Genomic DNA, 17,687 nt, shown 5'->3' with positions numbered 1-17,687 from the left:
CCCAGCCCCGTCCGGACGTGCGCATGCGCCTCGGGCCTCCGCCTTCGCGCACTTTAGCCGAAACGGGAGCGCGCATGCGCGCTCCACTGCCGTTCCACTCCATTCACACGCGCCCCCCGCCCCTCCCCCCGACGACTTCACGGTCTCCAAACCCCGCGGTCCGCCTCGTCCCCCGGCGTTCTATCCGGGCTCGCGTTCCACCCGGCGGCCCGCTGGCGAGTGCCAGGCAGTCCGGGGGCGGGGGCGACCCCGCGCCGCGCCGAGACCCGGCCGGCGCGCGCCCGCGGCCATCGGAGACAAACAGCGTGCGCGTTCCCCCGGGGGCTGCCCTCCCCGCGCGTCGACCCGGGATCGCGCTGCCGCCGCCGCGCGCGCGCAGCTCAAGTAAAGGAGGAAAAAAAAGGAGGAAAAAATAGAAAGCGGCGACCGCTACCGCAGCGATCCGCCGCGGGACTGGGCCAGGCCGGGCGGCTGACGCTCGAGCCGGCGATCCAGGGGAGGCGGCGGCCGTCCAGGTCGGGCCGGATTAAAAAAAAAAAGTCGCGGCGGCGGCGGCGGCTCCGGGAAGGAGGCCCGAGGGCCGCGTGCAGCGGGCGGGGGGCGGCCGCTGCGTCCCGGAGCCCAGAGCCGGCGCGAGCCGGCAGGAGGGCGGGCGGAGGTGGCGGCGGCGGCGGCTGCAGGAAAAGCGCGGCGGCGGCATCTCCTCCTCACATGACCCCACTGTTTGTCCCCGTGATCAGCGCGAGCGGCTCCCGTGTCTCCTCCGTCCCCTCCTGCCGCGCGGCGTGAGCGCCGGGCTCGGGGCCCCCCCGGCCGCCCGCCCGCCCCCTCCCCTCCCTCCCTCCCCACCCCTCCCCTCCCCTCCCCCGGGCCCCGCGCCCCCCCCCGCCCCCACCCCCCCATGGACATGCTGGACCCGGGTCTGGATCCCGCTGCCTCGGCTACCGCTGCTGCCGCCGCCAGGTAAGGGTGCCGGCCGGCCGTGCCCCCGCGCCCCGCTCCGGCCCTTCGGCCTGGCGGGCGGGCCGCCATGATCCCGAGCGACCGCCGGGCCCAGCTCAAAATGGAGGCCGCGAGGGAGGAGGATCGTGCTCGTGCCCCAGCCCCGGGTCCTAGCGGAGCCTCAGCCCCCGAAAGGGCCGGGCGGGACGGGGGCGCTGCACCTGAGCAGAGGGGCGGGGGCGCGGGCGGCCCTGACCCCCTTTACCCGCCCTCCCCGCAGCCACGACAAAGGACCCGAGGCCGAGGAGGGCGTCGAGCTGCAGGAGGGTGAGTGCTCGCGCGGCGCCCGGCTGCGGCCTGCGCCCGGGCGGGCCCGGGGGTGCCCAGGCCCTCGCGACCGCTGACCGTCGCCCCGACCCTCCTTGGACCGTAGGCGGGGACGGCCCCGGGGCGGAGGAGCAGACGGCGGTGGCTATCGCCAGCGTCCAGCAGGCGGCGTTCAGCGACCACAACATCCAGTACCAGTTCCGCACAGAGAATAATGGAGGACAGGTGAGAGGGGGGCGCCGCGGGCCGGAGGGTCGGGTCGGGAGGGGCTCGGACCCGGCCCCTGCCCGGGCCCTAGCGCTGGCCTCGCCGCTCTGCCGCCCCCTGCAGGTGACATACCGCGTAGTCCAGGTGACTGATGGTCAGCTGGATGGCCAGGGCGACACGGCGGGCGCCGTCAGCGTCGTGTCGACGGCTGCCTTTGCTGGGGGGCAGCAGGCTGTGACCCAGGTGGGTGTGGATGGGGCAGCCCAGCGCCCCGGCCCTGCTGCTGCCTCTGTGCCCCCAGGTCCTGCAGCACCCTTCCCACTGGTAGGTCCTCAGCAGTGCGGGGGGGACGGAGAGGGGACACGGACCGTTTGGGGGGAGTCCCAGTGGGTGGGGCATGTGCAACACAGATGCTGCCTTCAGGCTGTCAGGCTGCGTGGGTTAAATTCCTGTTCTGCACAGTGAAATCTTGGACAGGATCTTTGGAACATCGTTTTGTTTTGTTTTTTAAACTTGGGATCACGGTCATAGAAAAGTCTCTTTCTCAGAGGTAAAAGTCAGTTGGTTCACCAAATGATTGCCGAGTGTCTGCAAGTCCCAGGGCCTCTGAGGCATCCGCAGAGCAGTACATACAGAGCGGTCCCACCCTCCGTAGAGAATGCAGTATCCATCAAACAGGGCGACAGGGGGAGAGTGTGGGGAACAAGATGGCTGAGGGTGGCCTCTGTGTCCTCCTACTCCCCAGGCTGTAATCCAAAATCCCTTCAGCAATGGCGGCAGCCCAGCAGCTGAGGCTGTCAGTGGGGAGGCACGATTTGCCTATTTCCCAGCGTCCAGTGTGGGAGATACCACGGCTGTGTCGGTACAGACCACAGACCAGAGCTTGCAGGCCGGAGGTAAAGGGAGGAAGGGGCCGAGGTGGAAGGCAGGGGAGGCAGCAGGCCCATCAGGGTGGGATTCCCCAGCCATTTCTGACTCTGCCCCCAGCTTTAGCACTAACCCGGCTTTCCCTACAGGCCAGTTCTATGTCATGATGACGCCCCAGGACGTGCTTCAGACAGGAACGCAAAGGACGATTGCCCCGCGGACCCACCCCTACTCCCCGTATGTGCGGGAGCCCTGGGCCCAGGAGCAGGGGACACTGGGAGGGCCTGGTGTGGGGTCGAAGGAAGGAAAGGTTTTCTGGAGTAGAAGTCAGGCAGTTGAGCACGCAGTAGGCACTTGATATATTTTTTGGTCTGTTTTTGTTTCTTTAGTATAAAGAAAGTATCATTTCCTCTTTCTTCCTACATATGAATATGTCTTGCAAAGGTCATTTTCAAGTCTGACTTCTTAATAAATGCTTGGACAAATGGGCCCTGAGATAACATGTGCCCGTTTTATCCCTCTTCTAGGAAAATTGATGGAACTAGAACACCCCGGGATGAGAGAAGGAGAGCTCAGCACAATGAAGGTAAAGTCAGCGTGGAGCCCCTGCGCCAGTCCCTGGCCTTGGCCTCACAGGCACTGCCAGGCGGGCCTTGTGTTTGGTCACAGATCACTGGGCATGCTCCACATGAGAGAGGTGTTGAATGCTGGAAAAGTGGAAACCGGTGGAGGAGGTTCATTGTCTGTAACCGATAGGTAGGATGAATGGACTGGAATGTGTTTTGTCATCCTGGCTAGTTTTGAATTAAGGGCCAGCATCAGAAATGGCAGGTTTCACTCGGCTGCAGTGGCTCCGTGGTTGAGTGTGGACCTATGAAACGGGAGGTCACGGTTCGATTCCCAGTCACGACACATGCCTGGGTTGCTGGCTTGATCTCCAGTAGGGGGCGTGCAAGAGGCAGCCAATCAATGATTCTCTCTCATCGTTGACGTTTCTTGCCGTCTCCCTTCCTCTCTGAAGTCAATAAGAATATATCAAATAAATATAAATAAATAAGTAAATAAAATGGCAGGTTTCACATTCACATATGGATTTCCTGCTCCCCTGGACCTTCGTTTCCATTGGCAACTGTAGTGTTTGAGTCCATCGTTTCCCTGCCTGCCTGGCTTCCGGAAGTAACTCTGGTCTGATAGTGGGCACATCTGAGGATGAAACTGCAGGAACCTGTGCCTCTGGCTAGCCAAGGCTGGAGCATCCTGCCCTTATAAACACCAAATTCAACCTAAGGTCATTTTTGGCCCTTTTTGCTGTCCCCTAGTTTCCCACTCAACCTCTGCCTCCAGTCAGTAGCCACTATGATCGATGTAGGAGCATTCAAGTCCAGGGGAATTCTTACATCCAAACAACTGTCCTTTAGCAAATATTTCCTGAAGACAGATTCTGGGCCAGGTATGGGGCATGTAGAGTGTCAGGGAAGCTTAGGAGTTCAGGCTAGTGTCTGACTGAGCACTGACCACCAGGGGGGTAGTCTTTGGGAGGGCCTGCCAGACAGGGAGCACAGGCTGGAAGGGGGGTGGCAGAAAGGAGTCAAGTTGCTTTGGAGGGTGCTGGCTTGGTTGGTGCAGAGGTTCCATGTGGAGTGCTTGGAAAGGGAGCCAGGAGAGTCAAGGCCCTGAAAGCCAGGGTGAGACCCCACAGTCCTAAAGGTCTTCGATTGGGGATGGCTGTGCAGCTGTGATCTAAGCATCTCACTAAATTGAGGCATTCATTCAGCACGTACATACGATGTGCCAGCCCGTTCTAGGTTTTCAGATTGTGGGTAATCGAACAAATGAGGTCTTGGCTCTCGTAGTGTTTATTCTGGTAGGAGAAACAGAAATTGCACAAAGCTACAATATGACGTCAGATAGCAGGAAGGAAGGTAAAGCTAGGTAATGGTGGCAGTGTAGGCCTCTAAGGTGACATTTGAGCAGAGGCCTGAACAGACTTTAAGGAAAGGGCCAGTCAAGTACTGGGCGAGGGTCCCAGGCATAGGGATGAGCAAGTGCAAACACCCAGGCCTGAGTCAGAACAGACTTGGCATGTATGAAGAAGAGCAGAATTCAGGAAAGGAAAGAGGAAGTTGGCAGAGTTACAGAAGATTGGTCGGACCAGATCCTTGTAAGAGGCCCTCCCAGTGTCCCTGCTCTTGGATATTTATTGTAGTTTGAGGGGAAACCAACAGAGGGTTTGTGTATGGAGGTCAGATAGAAAAATAGGAGGTGACTGCAGATGTCTGGCCTGAGACAGGCTGAAGAATCAGGATTTCATGAGTCAGGGTTTCATGATGGGGTCAGGCTGGTTTGAAAAGGGAAGGAGTGAGTGAGTCTGAGCTTGGTTTTCGGATGTGGCAAGTTTGAGGGGCCTCCTGTAGGCTACCCAGCAGTTTTGTATCTACTGCTTAGGTCACATGACCTCAGACTGGTTCTTAATCTCTGCACCTGTTTAGTCCCCTCAGTAAGGTGTTAACCCATCTCCTGCAGAGGCTCAGAGTGAGGATGCACAGCTGAGACGTTTGAGTGCCCGGCAGTGTGTGTGCCCCCAGTGAGACTGTAGCAAACCACTCTTGGGATACCATCTAGCCATCCTCTGCCTCACTCTCACCTGCCTCTCACAGTTAATCCACCTACAAAAAGTCTGGAATCTTTCTCCTATAAAAAAGTCTTTCATAACCTTGCTTTTACCCTCCAGCTGTATCCTGCCCTCTCCTAACCTGCAGAGTAGTTGGGCCACCTTTTACCCTTCTTGTACCCTTGGCAGTCTGGCTCTTTTCTCTACCAAAATGGCTCCATTTAAGGCCATCCTTGACAACCTCATTGCCAAACCCATTGGCTTCCTTCCCTGTCTGTGCTGTACACGTCTGACCCTGCCTATTCCCAGCATTTTGGTAATGATCCTTTCTGCTCTACCTGCTCTGATTCTCCTGCACTCTGCCTCTTTTTCACAGCCTGCTCCTTAGAGCAGGGCTTTCCAGATGCTCCGGGAAGCTTGTTAACAATCCAGGTCTCCAGGGCTGTCCTCACAGTCTTTGAATGGGTAGGACAGAGGCAGATCCAGAAGTCTGTATTTTGACAAGGTCACATGATTCTTCACATTGCGCAAGGCTGGGGAACTGCTTTGCCTTGTGGTGTTTCTTAAGGTCTGATCCCATCTCAGGTCAGTGTCAGGACAGTGAAATGTTAGGCTCGGGAATTGTCAGTATCCCAAAGCCCCATCCCCAGTTGTAGGTGCTCAGTATTTCTCTGAGGGATTTCTGCTGGCTTTCTCCTATGTGTCTCCAAAAAGGTGAAACCTGCCCCTCTGTGTCCCTGCAGGGCTTACTTGAACTCCAGGCTCATTTTGAGCTGCTTGCTCCAAGTACCATTTCTGGGTGTCCTTGAGACACCTCAGACTCAGTGTGTCCAAACAGAACTAACTGCCATCTCTCCTCCCTAAAGGCTCCCATGCAACATGTCTTTTCCCACTGCAGCAAAGGGCGCCCCTGTCACAAGTATCCAGGCCAGAACTGAAAGCCAGGCCACCTTCACCTCTGCCCTCTGCCCTCATCCCCCAAACCTGAGATTCTGTGCTGAAGTGGACTTCAGATCAGCTTCTCTTTCTCCTTTTTACGTCTTTCCCACCAGTTCTTGGTACTGTGGGACCCGTCTCCGGCCTCCTCATGAAGTGGGGCGTGTGTCCTGCCTGAAGGGTGGCCTTTGCAGCACCCATTGCTGCCATGTCAGTTTTGGGTCCACTGTTGCGAGAACCTCTTCAGTAGCCAAAAATCCAGATCTTTATGTGAAATCTGATTTTTTAAGATGGACCTGCTTTTTTTATTTCGTTAGTTTCCACTCTTAATGCTACTAATTCATTCCTTCTACTTACTGAGGGTTTAATTTGCTAGGGTTTTTCTTCTTCTACTTTTTAAAGATCATTTTAAACTTTTTTTCCCAATACAAACCTTTCTAGTTACAAATTTCATTCTAATACTTGCTTTAGCTACATCCCATTTGGATATGTCGTGTTTTCATTATCTTTCAGTTAAAAATGTGTTTCGGTTTTCCTTGTGATTTCTTCTTTGACTCATGTTTTATTTAGAAGTGTGTTGCTTAATTTCCTGATATGTGTGGATTTTCTAGATGTCTTTTGCTATTGATTTTTAATTTAGTTTTATTATGCTCTGTAACTTAGTTCTTTGAAATTTATTAAGGTTAGTTATGTGGCCCCGAATATGGTCTGTCTTGGTGACAGTTTCTGTGAGTTTGCTGCTGTTGCGGAGTGTTTCCTCAGTGTCAACTTGGTCAAGTTGGTTGACAGTGTTCAGGTTTCCTATCCTGATTTTTTTGTCTATTTGTTCTGTTGGTTACTGAGAGAGGAGTGTTGATGTCTCCAAGTATATTTGTGAGTTTGTTCACTTCTCCTTTTGTCCTGGCAGATTTTACTTCTCAGTTGTGTTCTAAGGGTTGTGTGGGTGTAACTGAAGCACTTCTGTGGAATACATGTGGCCTTGGTCTTAACTAGTCTTCCTCCATTTCAGCTGTACCAAAATGGTCTTCCCAAGCCCCGGTCTGACCACATCACTACCTGCTTAGTGAAAGGCCCCAGACCCAAGGGCCTGAACTCCTAGAGTAAGAGATAAGGTCCAGACGCATTAGCAGGCATTCAAGGTCTTCACAGCCTGTTTTCACAACCTTTTCCTGTCACCCTGTTCCATGCGCCCAAGTATTTCAGTGTCACCATTTCTGGGATCTTGACACCTGTCTGCCTGATGCCTCGCCCCTCGGAAACTAGCCCAAATATTTCCTCTCTAAGACTGTGAGGCTGCATCCTACCCCACTCTCAGGCAGAGACCATTGCTCTACCCTGGAGTTCCCAGGCACTTGGCACAATCTCCAGTTAGAACACGTACCCTCGAGTGTTTGTACCATGTCCCCTGTTCACGTGCACTTCACAGTGGTGCCAGCAGGACAGAGACTGGATTTACTGTGGGTTCCAGCCTCTCAGAGTGCCACGGCAGGCAGTACTTTTTTTTATTTTAATCCTCACCTGAGGGCATGCTTGGGGAGAGAGAGAGAGAGAAACATCAATTCAGATGCCTCCCTCACACACCCTGACCGGGGATCAAACTGCAACCCAGTTATGTGCCCTGACTGGGAATCAAACCAGCAACCTTCAGTGCACAAGACAATGCTCAACTAACTGAGCCACTCCTGCTGGGTGGCAATATGTTTTTAAGAAGTAAATGCAAGCTAGAGATGGGCCACACCCCTGTCTCTGCCCCCTGGTGGCTCGGAATGAGGAGTACGTGGTCTATAGCCCAGGCTGTGAATGTTGGACTGCATGGGGGTAGGGAAAGAAACCAAGAAGGCATTGCTGTGAGTTCCTCAGCTGAAACCTTGGAAAGGGAGCGGGCACACAGCTGAGGGATGTGGGGCCTGGGCTGCACTCTTGGCTCTGCCGCAGATTTTGGCCCCCGAGTTCCGGAGATGCTAAGACAGACAAGGCTGTCCTTGAAGGGAAGGTTCTGCTCACACCCCAGCAACAGGGCCCAGGACTGGAGTCAGACGGAGCTCTGTACTGGGCACATTCTTGTCATGTATTAGGGAGGTTTCTGAGGAAAGAGGAGAGCGAGGGAGGAAGAAGGGCCAGGGAGGAGGAGAGTCCGCAGGGGACGGTGTTGTCACCCAGGCCCAAGTGGAAGAGCCCTGAGAGGTAGGAAGGACTGGTCAGCAATGAGTGGATAAAACCAGCGCCAGGAGATTTGTCTGTCAGTGGCCAGGTATGTTCTTTGAGGGAACACCAGGGTCGGGCAGTGCCAGCCTCAGGAGGTACTGGCCAACCCCTCCGTTCCCACCCTCCCTCGGCCCCTCCACAATCTCCCGTCAACTCTGCCCAACCCCGAGAAAATGTCTTCTCACGCTCCTTTCCAGATCCTATTAGCCCCGTTCCCTCTCTACAGACACTGCCCACATTTGTCACGGGAACTGGAGTTGGGATAGCTGGGCTTCTCTGTCCCCACAATGCCTGGTACTTGGAAGGTAAAGAAAGGCTGAGACGGGTTTGCTTCAGTGGGCCCCAAACCAGGGGTGTCGGGCTCCAGTGCAGGCAGACCCCAGGCTGCTGTTGTCAGTCAGGATGTGCAGGCCAGGTGAGAAGCCAGAGAGGAGACATGCCCTGCCCGAGGGGGCAGCTACTGCTCAGCTCAGCTGGCAGTGTGAGAGTGGGGTGTTTTATAAAACAAAACCACAAATCTGGGTATTTTTCAAATTAAACCTTCCATTAATTTGCCATCCCTGGTCTTTAAGAGGATTCATGTTGTTCCTGGGTTACCCAATGCCCTGATAGGCCAGGCCCTGAGAGCCACAACTGCCAGTCTGGAGATGTGGGGCATGCTGTCGGGGCCCTGGAGAAGGGTTTTAAACAGATGAGACATGGCCAGACTGTGACTTACAGATGAAGAAAAAGCAGACTCAGGGGACGCAGTGCCCTGGGGAAACCTGAGGACTGTGGACAATCAAGTACAGGGGCTGTGGGGACCAGTGGGGGCTCTCAGTTCCCATGCGCAGGGACACTGGCCCGTTCTTGCCTCTCAAGAGTACATGCCCACTGTAGCCACAACTCCTTTTTTCCAAAGATGCTAACAATTATGTGAAATTATTTTAAAATGTTGACTCAAATTTTAAAAGTAGGCAAACAAAATGAACCCACTTCTGCTTTAAAGGTATATGTGGTACTTGAGAGCCAGACTTTCTTTGTTTCTCTTGAGAAGCACTGGGAAGCAGGCGGGGAAGCTGGCGGCCTGCCTTCAGATCTTGACTCTAGATTTGCTAGCAGTGTGACCCTGCCCAGGGCCCGTGCCCTCCCTCAGCAGTCTGGGGTCTGCCGGCACCTGCCTCGGGAGGCAAATCGCCTAGCCGCACAGAAAGTGCTATAAACCTAGCTGTTGATACTGCTATTGTGCCTACAGTGGAGCGGAGGCGGAGGGACAAGATCAACAACTGGATTGTCCAACTTTCAAAAATCATTCCAGATTGTAACACAGACAACAGCAAGACAGGAGCGGTGAGTGCCCCTGGCGCCACCCAGAAAGTCTGCCTGGACCACTGGGGTGAGCCAGTAGGCAGAGGCCAGTGGGCAGTGCTCACTCTAATGCTCTTGCCCGTCCCCCAGAGTAAAGGAGGGATCCTGTCAAAGGCCTGCGACTACATCCGGGAGCTGCGCCAGACCAACCAGCGCATGCAGGAGACCTTCAAGGAGGCCGAACGGCTGCAGATGGATAATGAGCTCCTGAGGCAACAGGTGAGTGCCAGGGCTGGGAGTTGGGTGGAGGACCCAGGACCCCACGGTGCAGGGAACTATCCCTGGCCCCTTGTGCCCTCTCATGTCTGCCAGATTGAGGAGCTGAAGAATGAGAATGCCGTGCTTCGAGCCCAGCTGCAGCAGCACAACCTGGAGATGGTGGGCGAGAGCAACCGGCAGTGACGCCCTTCCCGTCGTGCGGCAGGCCCCCCTCTGGGACTCTGCTGCCCCCTTCCCCAGCCCTTAGCACAGAGAGGGACAGATGCCCCTCCCCCAGCTGCGTTTTTTTATAGTAGATTTTTAACAAAAAAAAATGGGGAGAAGTAATGCATTTCTTTGGATAAACACCCACTGCTCTCCTGGATGTGGAAATGATCTCCCTCCCCCATCTGTCTGCCCCTTCTCCTGGCCCCCACTAAGCCCCAGCACTTCTAGTGGTCTCGCCTGGAGGCAAAAGGGAGGAGGACAGAGGTCCTGCCATATCCCGCTGCCTCTTTTGGCCTCTAGAGGTACTGACATGGTGCTTACGGGCAGGAGGGGAGCCTTTGGGGGGCCATCCCTGGGACCTGGACCTAAGAAGGGAGGCCATGTCTCACCCCACCTCTTGTTTCTGGATTCCTGCTCCCCTTTGAGTGTGTGTGTGTGTGTGTGTGTGTGTGTGTGTGTGTGTGTGTTTTAATTTTCTTTATGGAAAAATGGACAAAAAATAGAGAGAGAGGTATTTAACTGCAATAAACTGGCCCCATGTGGCCCCGCCTTGTCTGTTTGTGTATTTGTCCATCTCAGGTATGGGCAGGGGTCATGGGGTCTGTGCAGAGCTCTATCAGGGCAGGGCCTCAGCTGCTGTTGGTGGCTCTGTGCCAGTCCCTGCCATTCTGTACTGCACGGGACCCAGTCTGTTCGCTGGCTGGCTGGCTGGAGGAATTAAAGAATGAATATCCTCTTTGAGGCCCCAGGTGTGTATATGTATGAGGGGGCCGGGAGAGGTTGGGTCAAGGACCTATGTCTTTGGAGGAGAGGCTGGGGTCTCCTGTGTCGTCAGTTCCTAAAAACGGGACTGGCTCCTGGCTCTGCCCTTCTGGGCTGAAGCCCTTCCCTCTGCATCAGCCAATGGTGGGGCCTGGCCTTGAGCCCCCCACCCCCAAGGAAGGCAGAAGGCCAGGAAGCCAGGCTTGGCCCGTCAGCCTGTCGCCTTGCACTGTGGCTCTGGCGCCTGTGCTATGACCCCTGCCCCTGGCTGATGATGAAACCTGGCCTGAGTGGAGATGTAGTGACACAGGCAATGTTGGGGGATGCTTCTGGGTCTCCCTGTGTTCAACCGTGCAGCCCCCATGCAACTCCATCCACTCCCAGGATCTAGGCCTGCCAGTTGCCACCGTGCTGAGTTCACCATGCATGCACCCCAAATGTCCCCAACTGGTTTCTTCCCCCGAGAGCCCTGTCTCCTTTTCCTGGCCATTACTCGGTTTGAGTCCCTCTTTGAGGGTGTGTGCAGCAGGAAGAGCCTAATGTGATGTGAATGGGGAGGCAGATGGCAAGGAGCAGCCTTGATTTCCCAGGGGCCCCCATCTTACTGTTCTGAATGAGCTTGGCTATAGTTCAGGGCAAGGGAGAAGTTTTCATTCCTTGGCAGCAGCATCTTCAGGCTCCAGTGGTAAGGTTGACACTGGATGATCTGTGAATGAGTCAGAGCCAAAATGGCCAAAGTCCCGTCTCTGGAATTAAGTATGTGGGTCCTCTGGGCTGTGTGTACCCACTGCCTGTGACTCGGGTAGTGGCTGGGACAGTCAGGAGCCTTGGTTCATCGCCCCACCCAGTGGTATTCTAAGGCAGTGTGGTTGCCAACCAGTGGTCCGTGAGGTCTGAAAGGTGGGCGACCGCTATTCTAAGGGACCAGCCCTCCCCCCAAAAGAACCCTGGTTTGTAGTGTTGGCTGTTGTGTACATACCCCATCGCTGGTGTCCAGGTACCAACATGCTGCCACTGAATGTGGAGGTGGGTTGAGATGTGCACAGTGGCTCTGTTGAGCCGGTATGAGCCAGGTCTAGCACAGCCCACGGACATCCTGTGTTTGGGGGAGGCAGGAAAGCCTGGTGATCAGAGCACAGGCCTGAGTCAGGCTGCTTACTCTGGAGTGCCAGCTCTGCCTCTGATCTGGGCAAAGCCCCTTCTTGGCCTTCAGTTCCTCTCCTGTCAAGTGAGGATAGCAAGCCGGGTAGGAATGGTGGGCTCCTAAGGGGGAGCAGTGCCTGGGAAGCCAGGTCCTTGGAAATGGGCTGAGTTGGCAGCTAGGGCCCTGAATACAGTGCAGAGTCCAGAATGGGACAGCAGGCACTGCTTTGAGGACAGGTGGTCCTGGCTAGGTTAACACAAAAGTGAGTCTATACCTGCTGGGACATGAGGTGCAGCCACTACTGTTACTGCTATTCCATGGTCTGAAGTTCACAGGAACGTTTTCCAGATACCAGGCCACTTCTTAAGGTTCTGACACTTAGAAAAGACCACGCTTGTGCCGTCTCAAACTCCTGCATCTGGCTGTTGCAGTGTTCCCTACAGAGCAGAACCCGAAGCTGGGGGAATGGTATGGGGCACCCCAAAGGACCCTGGTAAGTGACAGCCATCCCCCATGTGAATGAGGAGGGGTGGGGAACAAGGACACCTTGCTCCTGCTCATTGACCTGTGCAACCTCTGTGGCAAAAGGGGGAATTTTTTTCTGAGATCAACAAGGTGATGTCATCTTAGGGAAAGTGTTTCCCAGGTGTCTGGCTAGAGGCCTGTGTCTGTGGCCCCATCTGCCCCACCCCCTGTACACACCTCTGCTGGCAGAGGTTGACACAACCCTGTTCCCTGTCACTCTGTTCCCGCTTATCTCCCGCCTTTTCGGCGCCACTACCTTCTTGGAAATGAGTTAGGACAAAGGGGAGGGGGCTTAGCACCTCCGCCTCTCCTAGCAGGCCCCATAAAAGCGGCTGTAACGGCCCAGACACCAGAGCGGTCCTAGACTTCGCAGCAGGACAGCTAGCCAGACGGCACAATGGCACTGAACGTGCGGATCCAGGCTGCCTGTCTGCTGCTCCTCCTCCTGGCCAGCCTGACCAGTGCCTCAGCTCTGCACCAGGTGAGAGCCCACGGGGCCTGGGCCCCGCAGGCAGCCACGTGGGAGAGCCAGGCCCTCGGAGGGGACTGCTGAGGGCAGTGGACTGGGCAGATGGCAACGCAGGCAGAGGGGAGATGGGCAGCTGCCTAAAGTACAGAGATAGGGTCCAAGTGGCAGGGACTGGGGGTCCCAAACTAATTCTACATTTGAGTGTAAAGTCCTAAGCAGTGGGGATCAAGCAATGAACAAGGGAGATGAGAGAAGATTTTTGCTCTTATGGTGCATACAATCTGGTCAGGGAATTAGTAAAAACAAAAGATCACGGTGTTTAGTAAATGCTACTCGGGTTTAACAAAAAAATCGTAGAGTGACCATGGTGGTGGGAGGTGGAAGGGGATAGGTGAGATAAAGAGCTGGCAGTCAAGCAGGAGTGTCTTGTGAGAAAATGGTATTTGACCTAGAACTTGGAGGGTGAGACGGAGACGGTAAGCTAAAACCGAGGTGGGGGCAAGTAGGAAGTGGGTGGTGGTGCTTGGAGCTGAGATTGAGCGGTGGGCATGCTGGGTCTTATGGGCAATCATGCAAACCCTGATTTTCCTCCAAGTGCAGGAAGAGCCCTGCAGGCTTTTCTAATGGGTAAAGCCACAACATGACTGATATGTGTGGGGAATGGATTGTAGGGGCAAGATGGAGGCAGGTTTTTTTATGGGTGAGGGGTGGCATCCAGACTAGGGAGGGTGATGTCCCAAAGAAGAGCAGCAGCTGTGGAGAGAGTAGGAGGCCTGGGTGTCTGCAGGAAGGAGATTGCCTGTGGGGAGGTGAGAAAGGCCAGAAAGCAAGGCTTCCAGCTGAGGGAAGAATGGGTTGGTGCGCAAATGAAGCGCTGCCGGGCCCTGCCATCCTCAGTATTCCCTTCTGCTTTCACAGACAACACAGCTTGCAGACCTCCAGACCCAGGATACAGCTGGAGTCACAGCTGGCTTGATGGTGAGAACACCTGGGCCTCCTTTCAGAGCCTCACAGCCTTCCCTGCGCCCACACCCGCTCACTCTTCCTTCCTTCCTACAGCCCGGGCTGCAGAGACGGAGGCGGCGAGACACTCACTTCCCCATCTGCATCTTCTGTTGTGGCTGCTGTTACCCATCCAAGTGTGGGATCTGCTGCAAGACGTAGTCTCCCTGCCCTCCCGCCCTCCCTTATTTATTCCTGCCGCCCTCGAACACTCTGTAAATGGTCTCGGAATAAAATGACTGTTCCAGCTTTTATTTTCCAAACCAGCCTGTTGCCCTTTCTCCCTGCCCGAGGCCTATGCCAGAGGCCTGCCTGGCTACTGTCTTGTAAGGGTGTACTCAGTGGGATGTGCGGGGTTGTTGTGTATCGAGGTTGCAAGGAAGCTTGGTGAAAGAAATTTGTTTTCTGCTCTTCCCCTTCTTTAAGCCCCACTTCATAAGACCTAGAATTTTTGTTGCTACAGCAGGGAATAAAAACTAAACAAAGTTTCTTCTTTAAGTCTTGAAATGGGTGACAAACTCAAATGCCTAGCGAGGGTTCTCAAAGTCAGGTCTGGGGCTCCATCCAAGGCCCCACAGGCGGACACTATTAAGATGTTACTATTTCCTACACTCTCATTCTCACATGAGTGTGCAGTGGGGTTTTCCAGAAGCTCTGTGACATGATGACATCATCACTCTGATGGCTAATGGATTGTAGCTGTGCTTTAAAAATTTCCCATTTTCAATTTTTAATATGTTAAGCAACTATACATATAACCCACTTAAAGTTGTTGGAGTCCTCAGTAATTTTGCAGAAAGGGTTCCTGAGACCAAAATGTTTGAGAACCACTGGCCTTGCAGACAGCTGCAGTAAATGAGGGAGGTGTGGATTTGTTTTGCAGGAGCATATTAGGTTGTAATTCAATAAGGACACACTTTGCACATGACACACAGAAGAGAATACCGTTCACCTTCGCAAGGAATTAAGGTCTCTCCCATTCTTTTTAAAAACTATATCCCTCTCAATTTATCCAATTTTCCCACTTTTGATAGAAAAACAAAGATGCATTTCACTATCTTCTTAGCCTATAAGAAAACATCAGCAGTGGTGTGATGATGAAGGGGCTTGGCCATTTGGCTTCAGTGTTGTGTATGGACAGGAAGTGGGAGGCCTGATCCCATCTAAAGTGGCTCCGGGTGAAACATGGCTAGAGCTTCTTTCCCAGAGAAGGTGGCCATCCTTCCTGATTGTAAACATTTTGGCAACTGATTATAGGAATTTGATTTTTTTAAATCAACACTCTGGGAGCTAAACTAAACCCAACTGGGAGCTGGATCCGTTTGGTAACCCACAAACTTCTGCTTTCTGCCTTCGAAGCCATGAGAGGCTCCTCCTCTGAGAGGATTTCCTGAACCAAGACTAAGGGGCGGGAGAGGAAGGCAAGCTGGAGAGCCTGGCCTCATTTGCTGTAGGATGGAGCAGGCATCTCTCTACCCCCCACCTTCCACCCCCCCCCCCCCCCCGCCTGCTCTGAACCCCACCTCCTCATGTGTGAAAGGACAGAAGTGTCCCTACAGTGTTCAGCTGATTGGGCTGTTGAGCGGCTCAGCAAGGAATGAGGGTGAAATGGCTTTGGAAACTGTCAAATGCCTCATCAGTATAAAGGATCAGTATAAAGGGGGAGGAAGAGGACTCCGGGCCCCTCAATAAATGCCTGGGAGGTGGGAGACCTGAATACATTTAATGATGCTGAGTACTCTTTGCTCATCTTAGCAAGTGCCCCAGGTGGTCCTAGAGAGCGGCAGAGGTGCTCGTTTCTGTGGGCACCAGAATCTGCTGGGGCAGACGGCCAGAGTTGCTGACTCTTCAGGGCTGGGGTGAGGCCATGGAACTTGCATTTCTAATAAGCTTCCAGGCAATACTGCTGCAGCTGGTGGGTGGGGGTGGGGGGTGGGGGTACAAAGCTGACAACTCTGGCTGAGCGCTGAGACCAAGAACCAGCTATCCCTCTAGAGAGCTTTAAACAAGTGGGCCTGAAGGGCTTGATCGGCCTTGAGTTGAGTTTTGCTTGCACTGCACAGTATTTTTAGATACAATTGGGCTAATACCTAAAAAGCAAGGTATGGCACATAAAAATCTGAACTCCTGATATTATGGGCTAAACTGTGTCCCTCTCCTTCAGCTGAATATAAGTTGAAGATTTAAATCCCAGTACCTCAGATTGTGACCTTATTTGGAGAGAGGGTCTGTAGAGAGGTAATTAAGTTAAAATGAGGTCATTAGGGTAGGTTCTAACCCAGGAGGGCTGGTGTCCTATAAAAGGGGTTCTTGGGCACAGAGGCCCTTACCCAGGGAGAACGCCTGCTGAACATGAAGGTGGCCGTCTGCAAGCCCAGGGGAGCCTGCAGGGAAAGAACAGCTCCTTTCCCCCAGCCCTAAGGAACCGATGCCAAAATGCTGACTTCCCACTTCCAGCCTCCAGCAGTGATAGAATAAACTTTCTAAGCTATTCGTTTTGTGGTACTTTGTCACAGTATCCCTAGCCTTGAAGGGAAGGACTGGGTGATCTGGCAGAGTTGGGGGCTGGGTGTGAGTGGCACTGCTCCCCTGTAGGCAGGCCTATGCTCTCCGGTCCCCCAGTCCTCCTGTGTTCTGGACACCGGGGTTTTCAGATTTTGGTAATAGTTGCCAGTGCTGTCTATGGGACTCACTCGCCTGTGCATCCTTCTCTCAGGGAAGCCTTCAGTTCACACCCAGAAAGATGTGCCCCAAAACAGCACAGGTACATGAACCCAAGGGGGTTGGTGCTGACACCGAAGGCTGTAACATGAGTATCCCAGGTCATGGTGCCTTCCCCCAAAGCCCAGGCACCAGGCCCCTCTCTTCTCCAGGACCCAGGCGTTCAAGCCCCACCCCACTCTCAATGGGCCTTTGTCCCTGACTGGGAAAGGCACGGGCAGAGTCTGACATCATAAAGCCTGATGTGGGGATGGGACTCTCCTTCCCTCCTCCATCCAGCCTTCTCTCCTCAATTCCCTGTCTGAGGGATTTCCCGCCCCTCAGCCCGCCATCCACCCAGGTTCTCCCTTGGGAGGAAGGACACTCCCTTCCTCCCTCCCTCCCTCCCCACAGAAGATGCCCCAATGTGACTGAGCAGCTCACAGTCAAAACACTACTGCCCTTAACCAAACCACTGCCAGCTCCCACCACCACTTTGCAGAGATCATGCCAATGGAAGGGTCTGGATGGCAGGAGGATCACACGGAATCTGCCCACAGCGGGTCCCTACCCTGCTCAGAGTCAGCACAGCCCTCAGCAAATACCCTTGGGGCTCTGTTCTAGGGGAGTAAGACAGACAGACAGACAGATAGAAACACTGCCCTCTGGAAGCTCCTGGCTAGTGGGGAAGGAGCTCACCGATTGTGCAGATGAGCAGATGTGCTGAGGGGTGTGGAGGGACAGTCACATGTAAATGAGGGACTTTGGCTTGGTGAGAAGGCAGGCCGGCTTCCAGAGGAAGTGGCATCCAGTTGGTGGCTCTGGCTAGGCAGAGTGGGCGTGGGGCGAGGTAGAGGAGCTTTCCAGGAGGAGGGAATCAGTGCAAAGGCCTCCAGTCAGAAGGCGCCACAGGTACTGGACAGATACGTGCATGCATCCACCCTTCGTTTATGAAGCTTAGCTGCGCCAGGAGCTGGGCTACAGCAGGCAAAGCCCTGGTCCTCCTGGAGGTCATGTTCTCATGAGAGGAGACAGTCAATACCTAAGGTCATTTCTGATGACAAGAAGAGCCTAGACCAGCCGTGGGCAAACTACGGCCCGTTTGAAATGAATAAAACTAAAAAAAAAAAAAAAAAGACCATACCCTTTTATGTAATGATGTTTACTTTGAATTTATATTAGTTCACACAAACACTCCATCCACGCTTTTGTTCCGG

The 17,687-nt window shown here is 54.3% G+C and overlaps 2 protein-coding genes across 4 annotated transcripts; both read left to right on the top strand.

Moving 5' to 3' along the window:
- Positions 1-173: 173 nt before the first annotated feature.
- Positions 174-10,423, top strand: USF2 (upstream transcription factor 2, c-fos interacting). 3 transcript variants are annotated; one of them, XM_059666853.1, is made up of 10 exons: positions 177-963; positions 1,223-1,269; positions 1,376-1,494; positions 1,600-1,719; positions 2,222-2,372; positions 2,493-2,580; positions 2,871-2,929; positions 9,330-9,424; positions 9,533-9,661; positions 9,755-10,423. In XM_059666853.1, exons 1-10 carry the CDS (start codon positions 902-904, stop codon positions 9,842-9,844), a joined length of 960 nt encoding a protein of 319 aa, XP_059522836.1. In that variant the 5' UTR covers positions 177-901; the 3' UTR covers positions 9,845-10,423. The 3 variants fall into 3 exon arrangements, with proteins under 3 accessions (XP_059522837.1, XP_059522836.1, XP_059522835.1); XM_059666852.1 differs by having other exon boundaries at positions 183-963; positions 1,600-1,800; XM_059666854.1 differs by lacking the exon at positions 1,600-1,719 and having other exon boundaries at positions 174-963.
- A 140-nt stretch (positions 10,424-10,563) lies between these two features.
- HAMP (hepcidin antimicrobial peptide) lies at positions 10,564-14,184 on the top strand. The gene is made up of 3 exons (XM_059666856.1): positions 10,564-12,780; positions 13,687-13,746; positions 13,828-14,184. Exons 1-3 carry the CDS (start codon positions 12,697-12,699, stop codon positions 13,930-13,932), a joined length of 249 nt encoding a protein of 82 aa, XP_059522839.1. The 5' UTR covers positions 10,564-12,696; the 3' UTR covers positions 13,933-14,184.
- The last annotated feature ends 3,503 nt before the right edge of the window (positions 14,185-17,687 follow it).

Source organism: Myotis daubentonii, chromosome 15 (assembly GCF_963259705.1).
Source record: "Myotis daubentonii chromosome 15, mMyoDau2.1, whole genome shotgun sequence".
NCBI classification, from domain to species: domain Eukaryota; kingdom Metazoa; phylum Chordata; class Mammalia; order Chiroptera; family Vespertilionidae; genus Myotis; species Myotis daubentonii.
This window is presented reverse-complemented; position numbering and strand designations above follow the sequence as displayed.

Coding starts and splice junctions, on each gene's coding strand:
- USF2 (XM_059666852.1), top strand. CDS start 902: ATGGACATGCTGGACCCGGGTCTGGATCCCGCTGCCTCGGCTACCGCT. Junction 1,270..1,375: donor GGGCGTCGAGCTGCAGGAGG/GTGAGTGCTCGC, acceptor CTTGGACCGTAG/GCGGGGACGGCCCCGGGGCG. Junction 9,425..9,532: donor ACAACAGCAAGACAGGAGCG/GTGAGTGCCCCT, acceptor CCCGTCCCCCAG/AGTAAAGGAGGGATCCTGTC.
- HAMP (XM_059666856.1), top strand. CDS start 12,697: ATGGCACTGAACGTGCGGATCCAGGCTGCCTGTCTGCTGCTCCTCCTC. Junction 12,781..13,686: donor GTGCCTCAGCTCTGCACCAG/GTGAGAGCCCAC, acceptor CTGCTTTCACAG/ACAACACAGCTTGCAGACCT. Junction 13,747..13,827: donor GAGTCACAGCTGGCTTGATG/GTGAGAACACCT, acceptor TCCTTCCTACAG/CCCGGGCTGCAGAGACGGAG.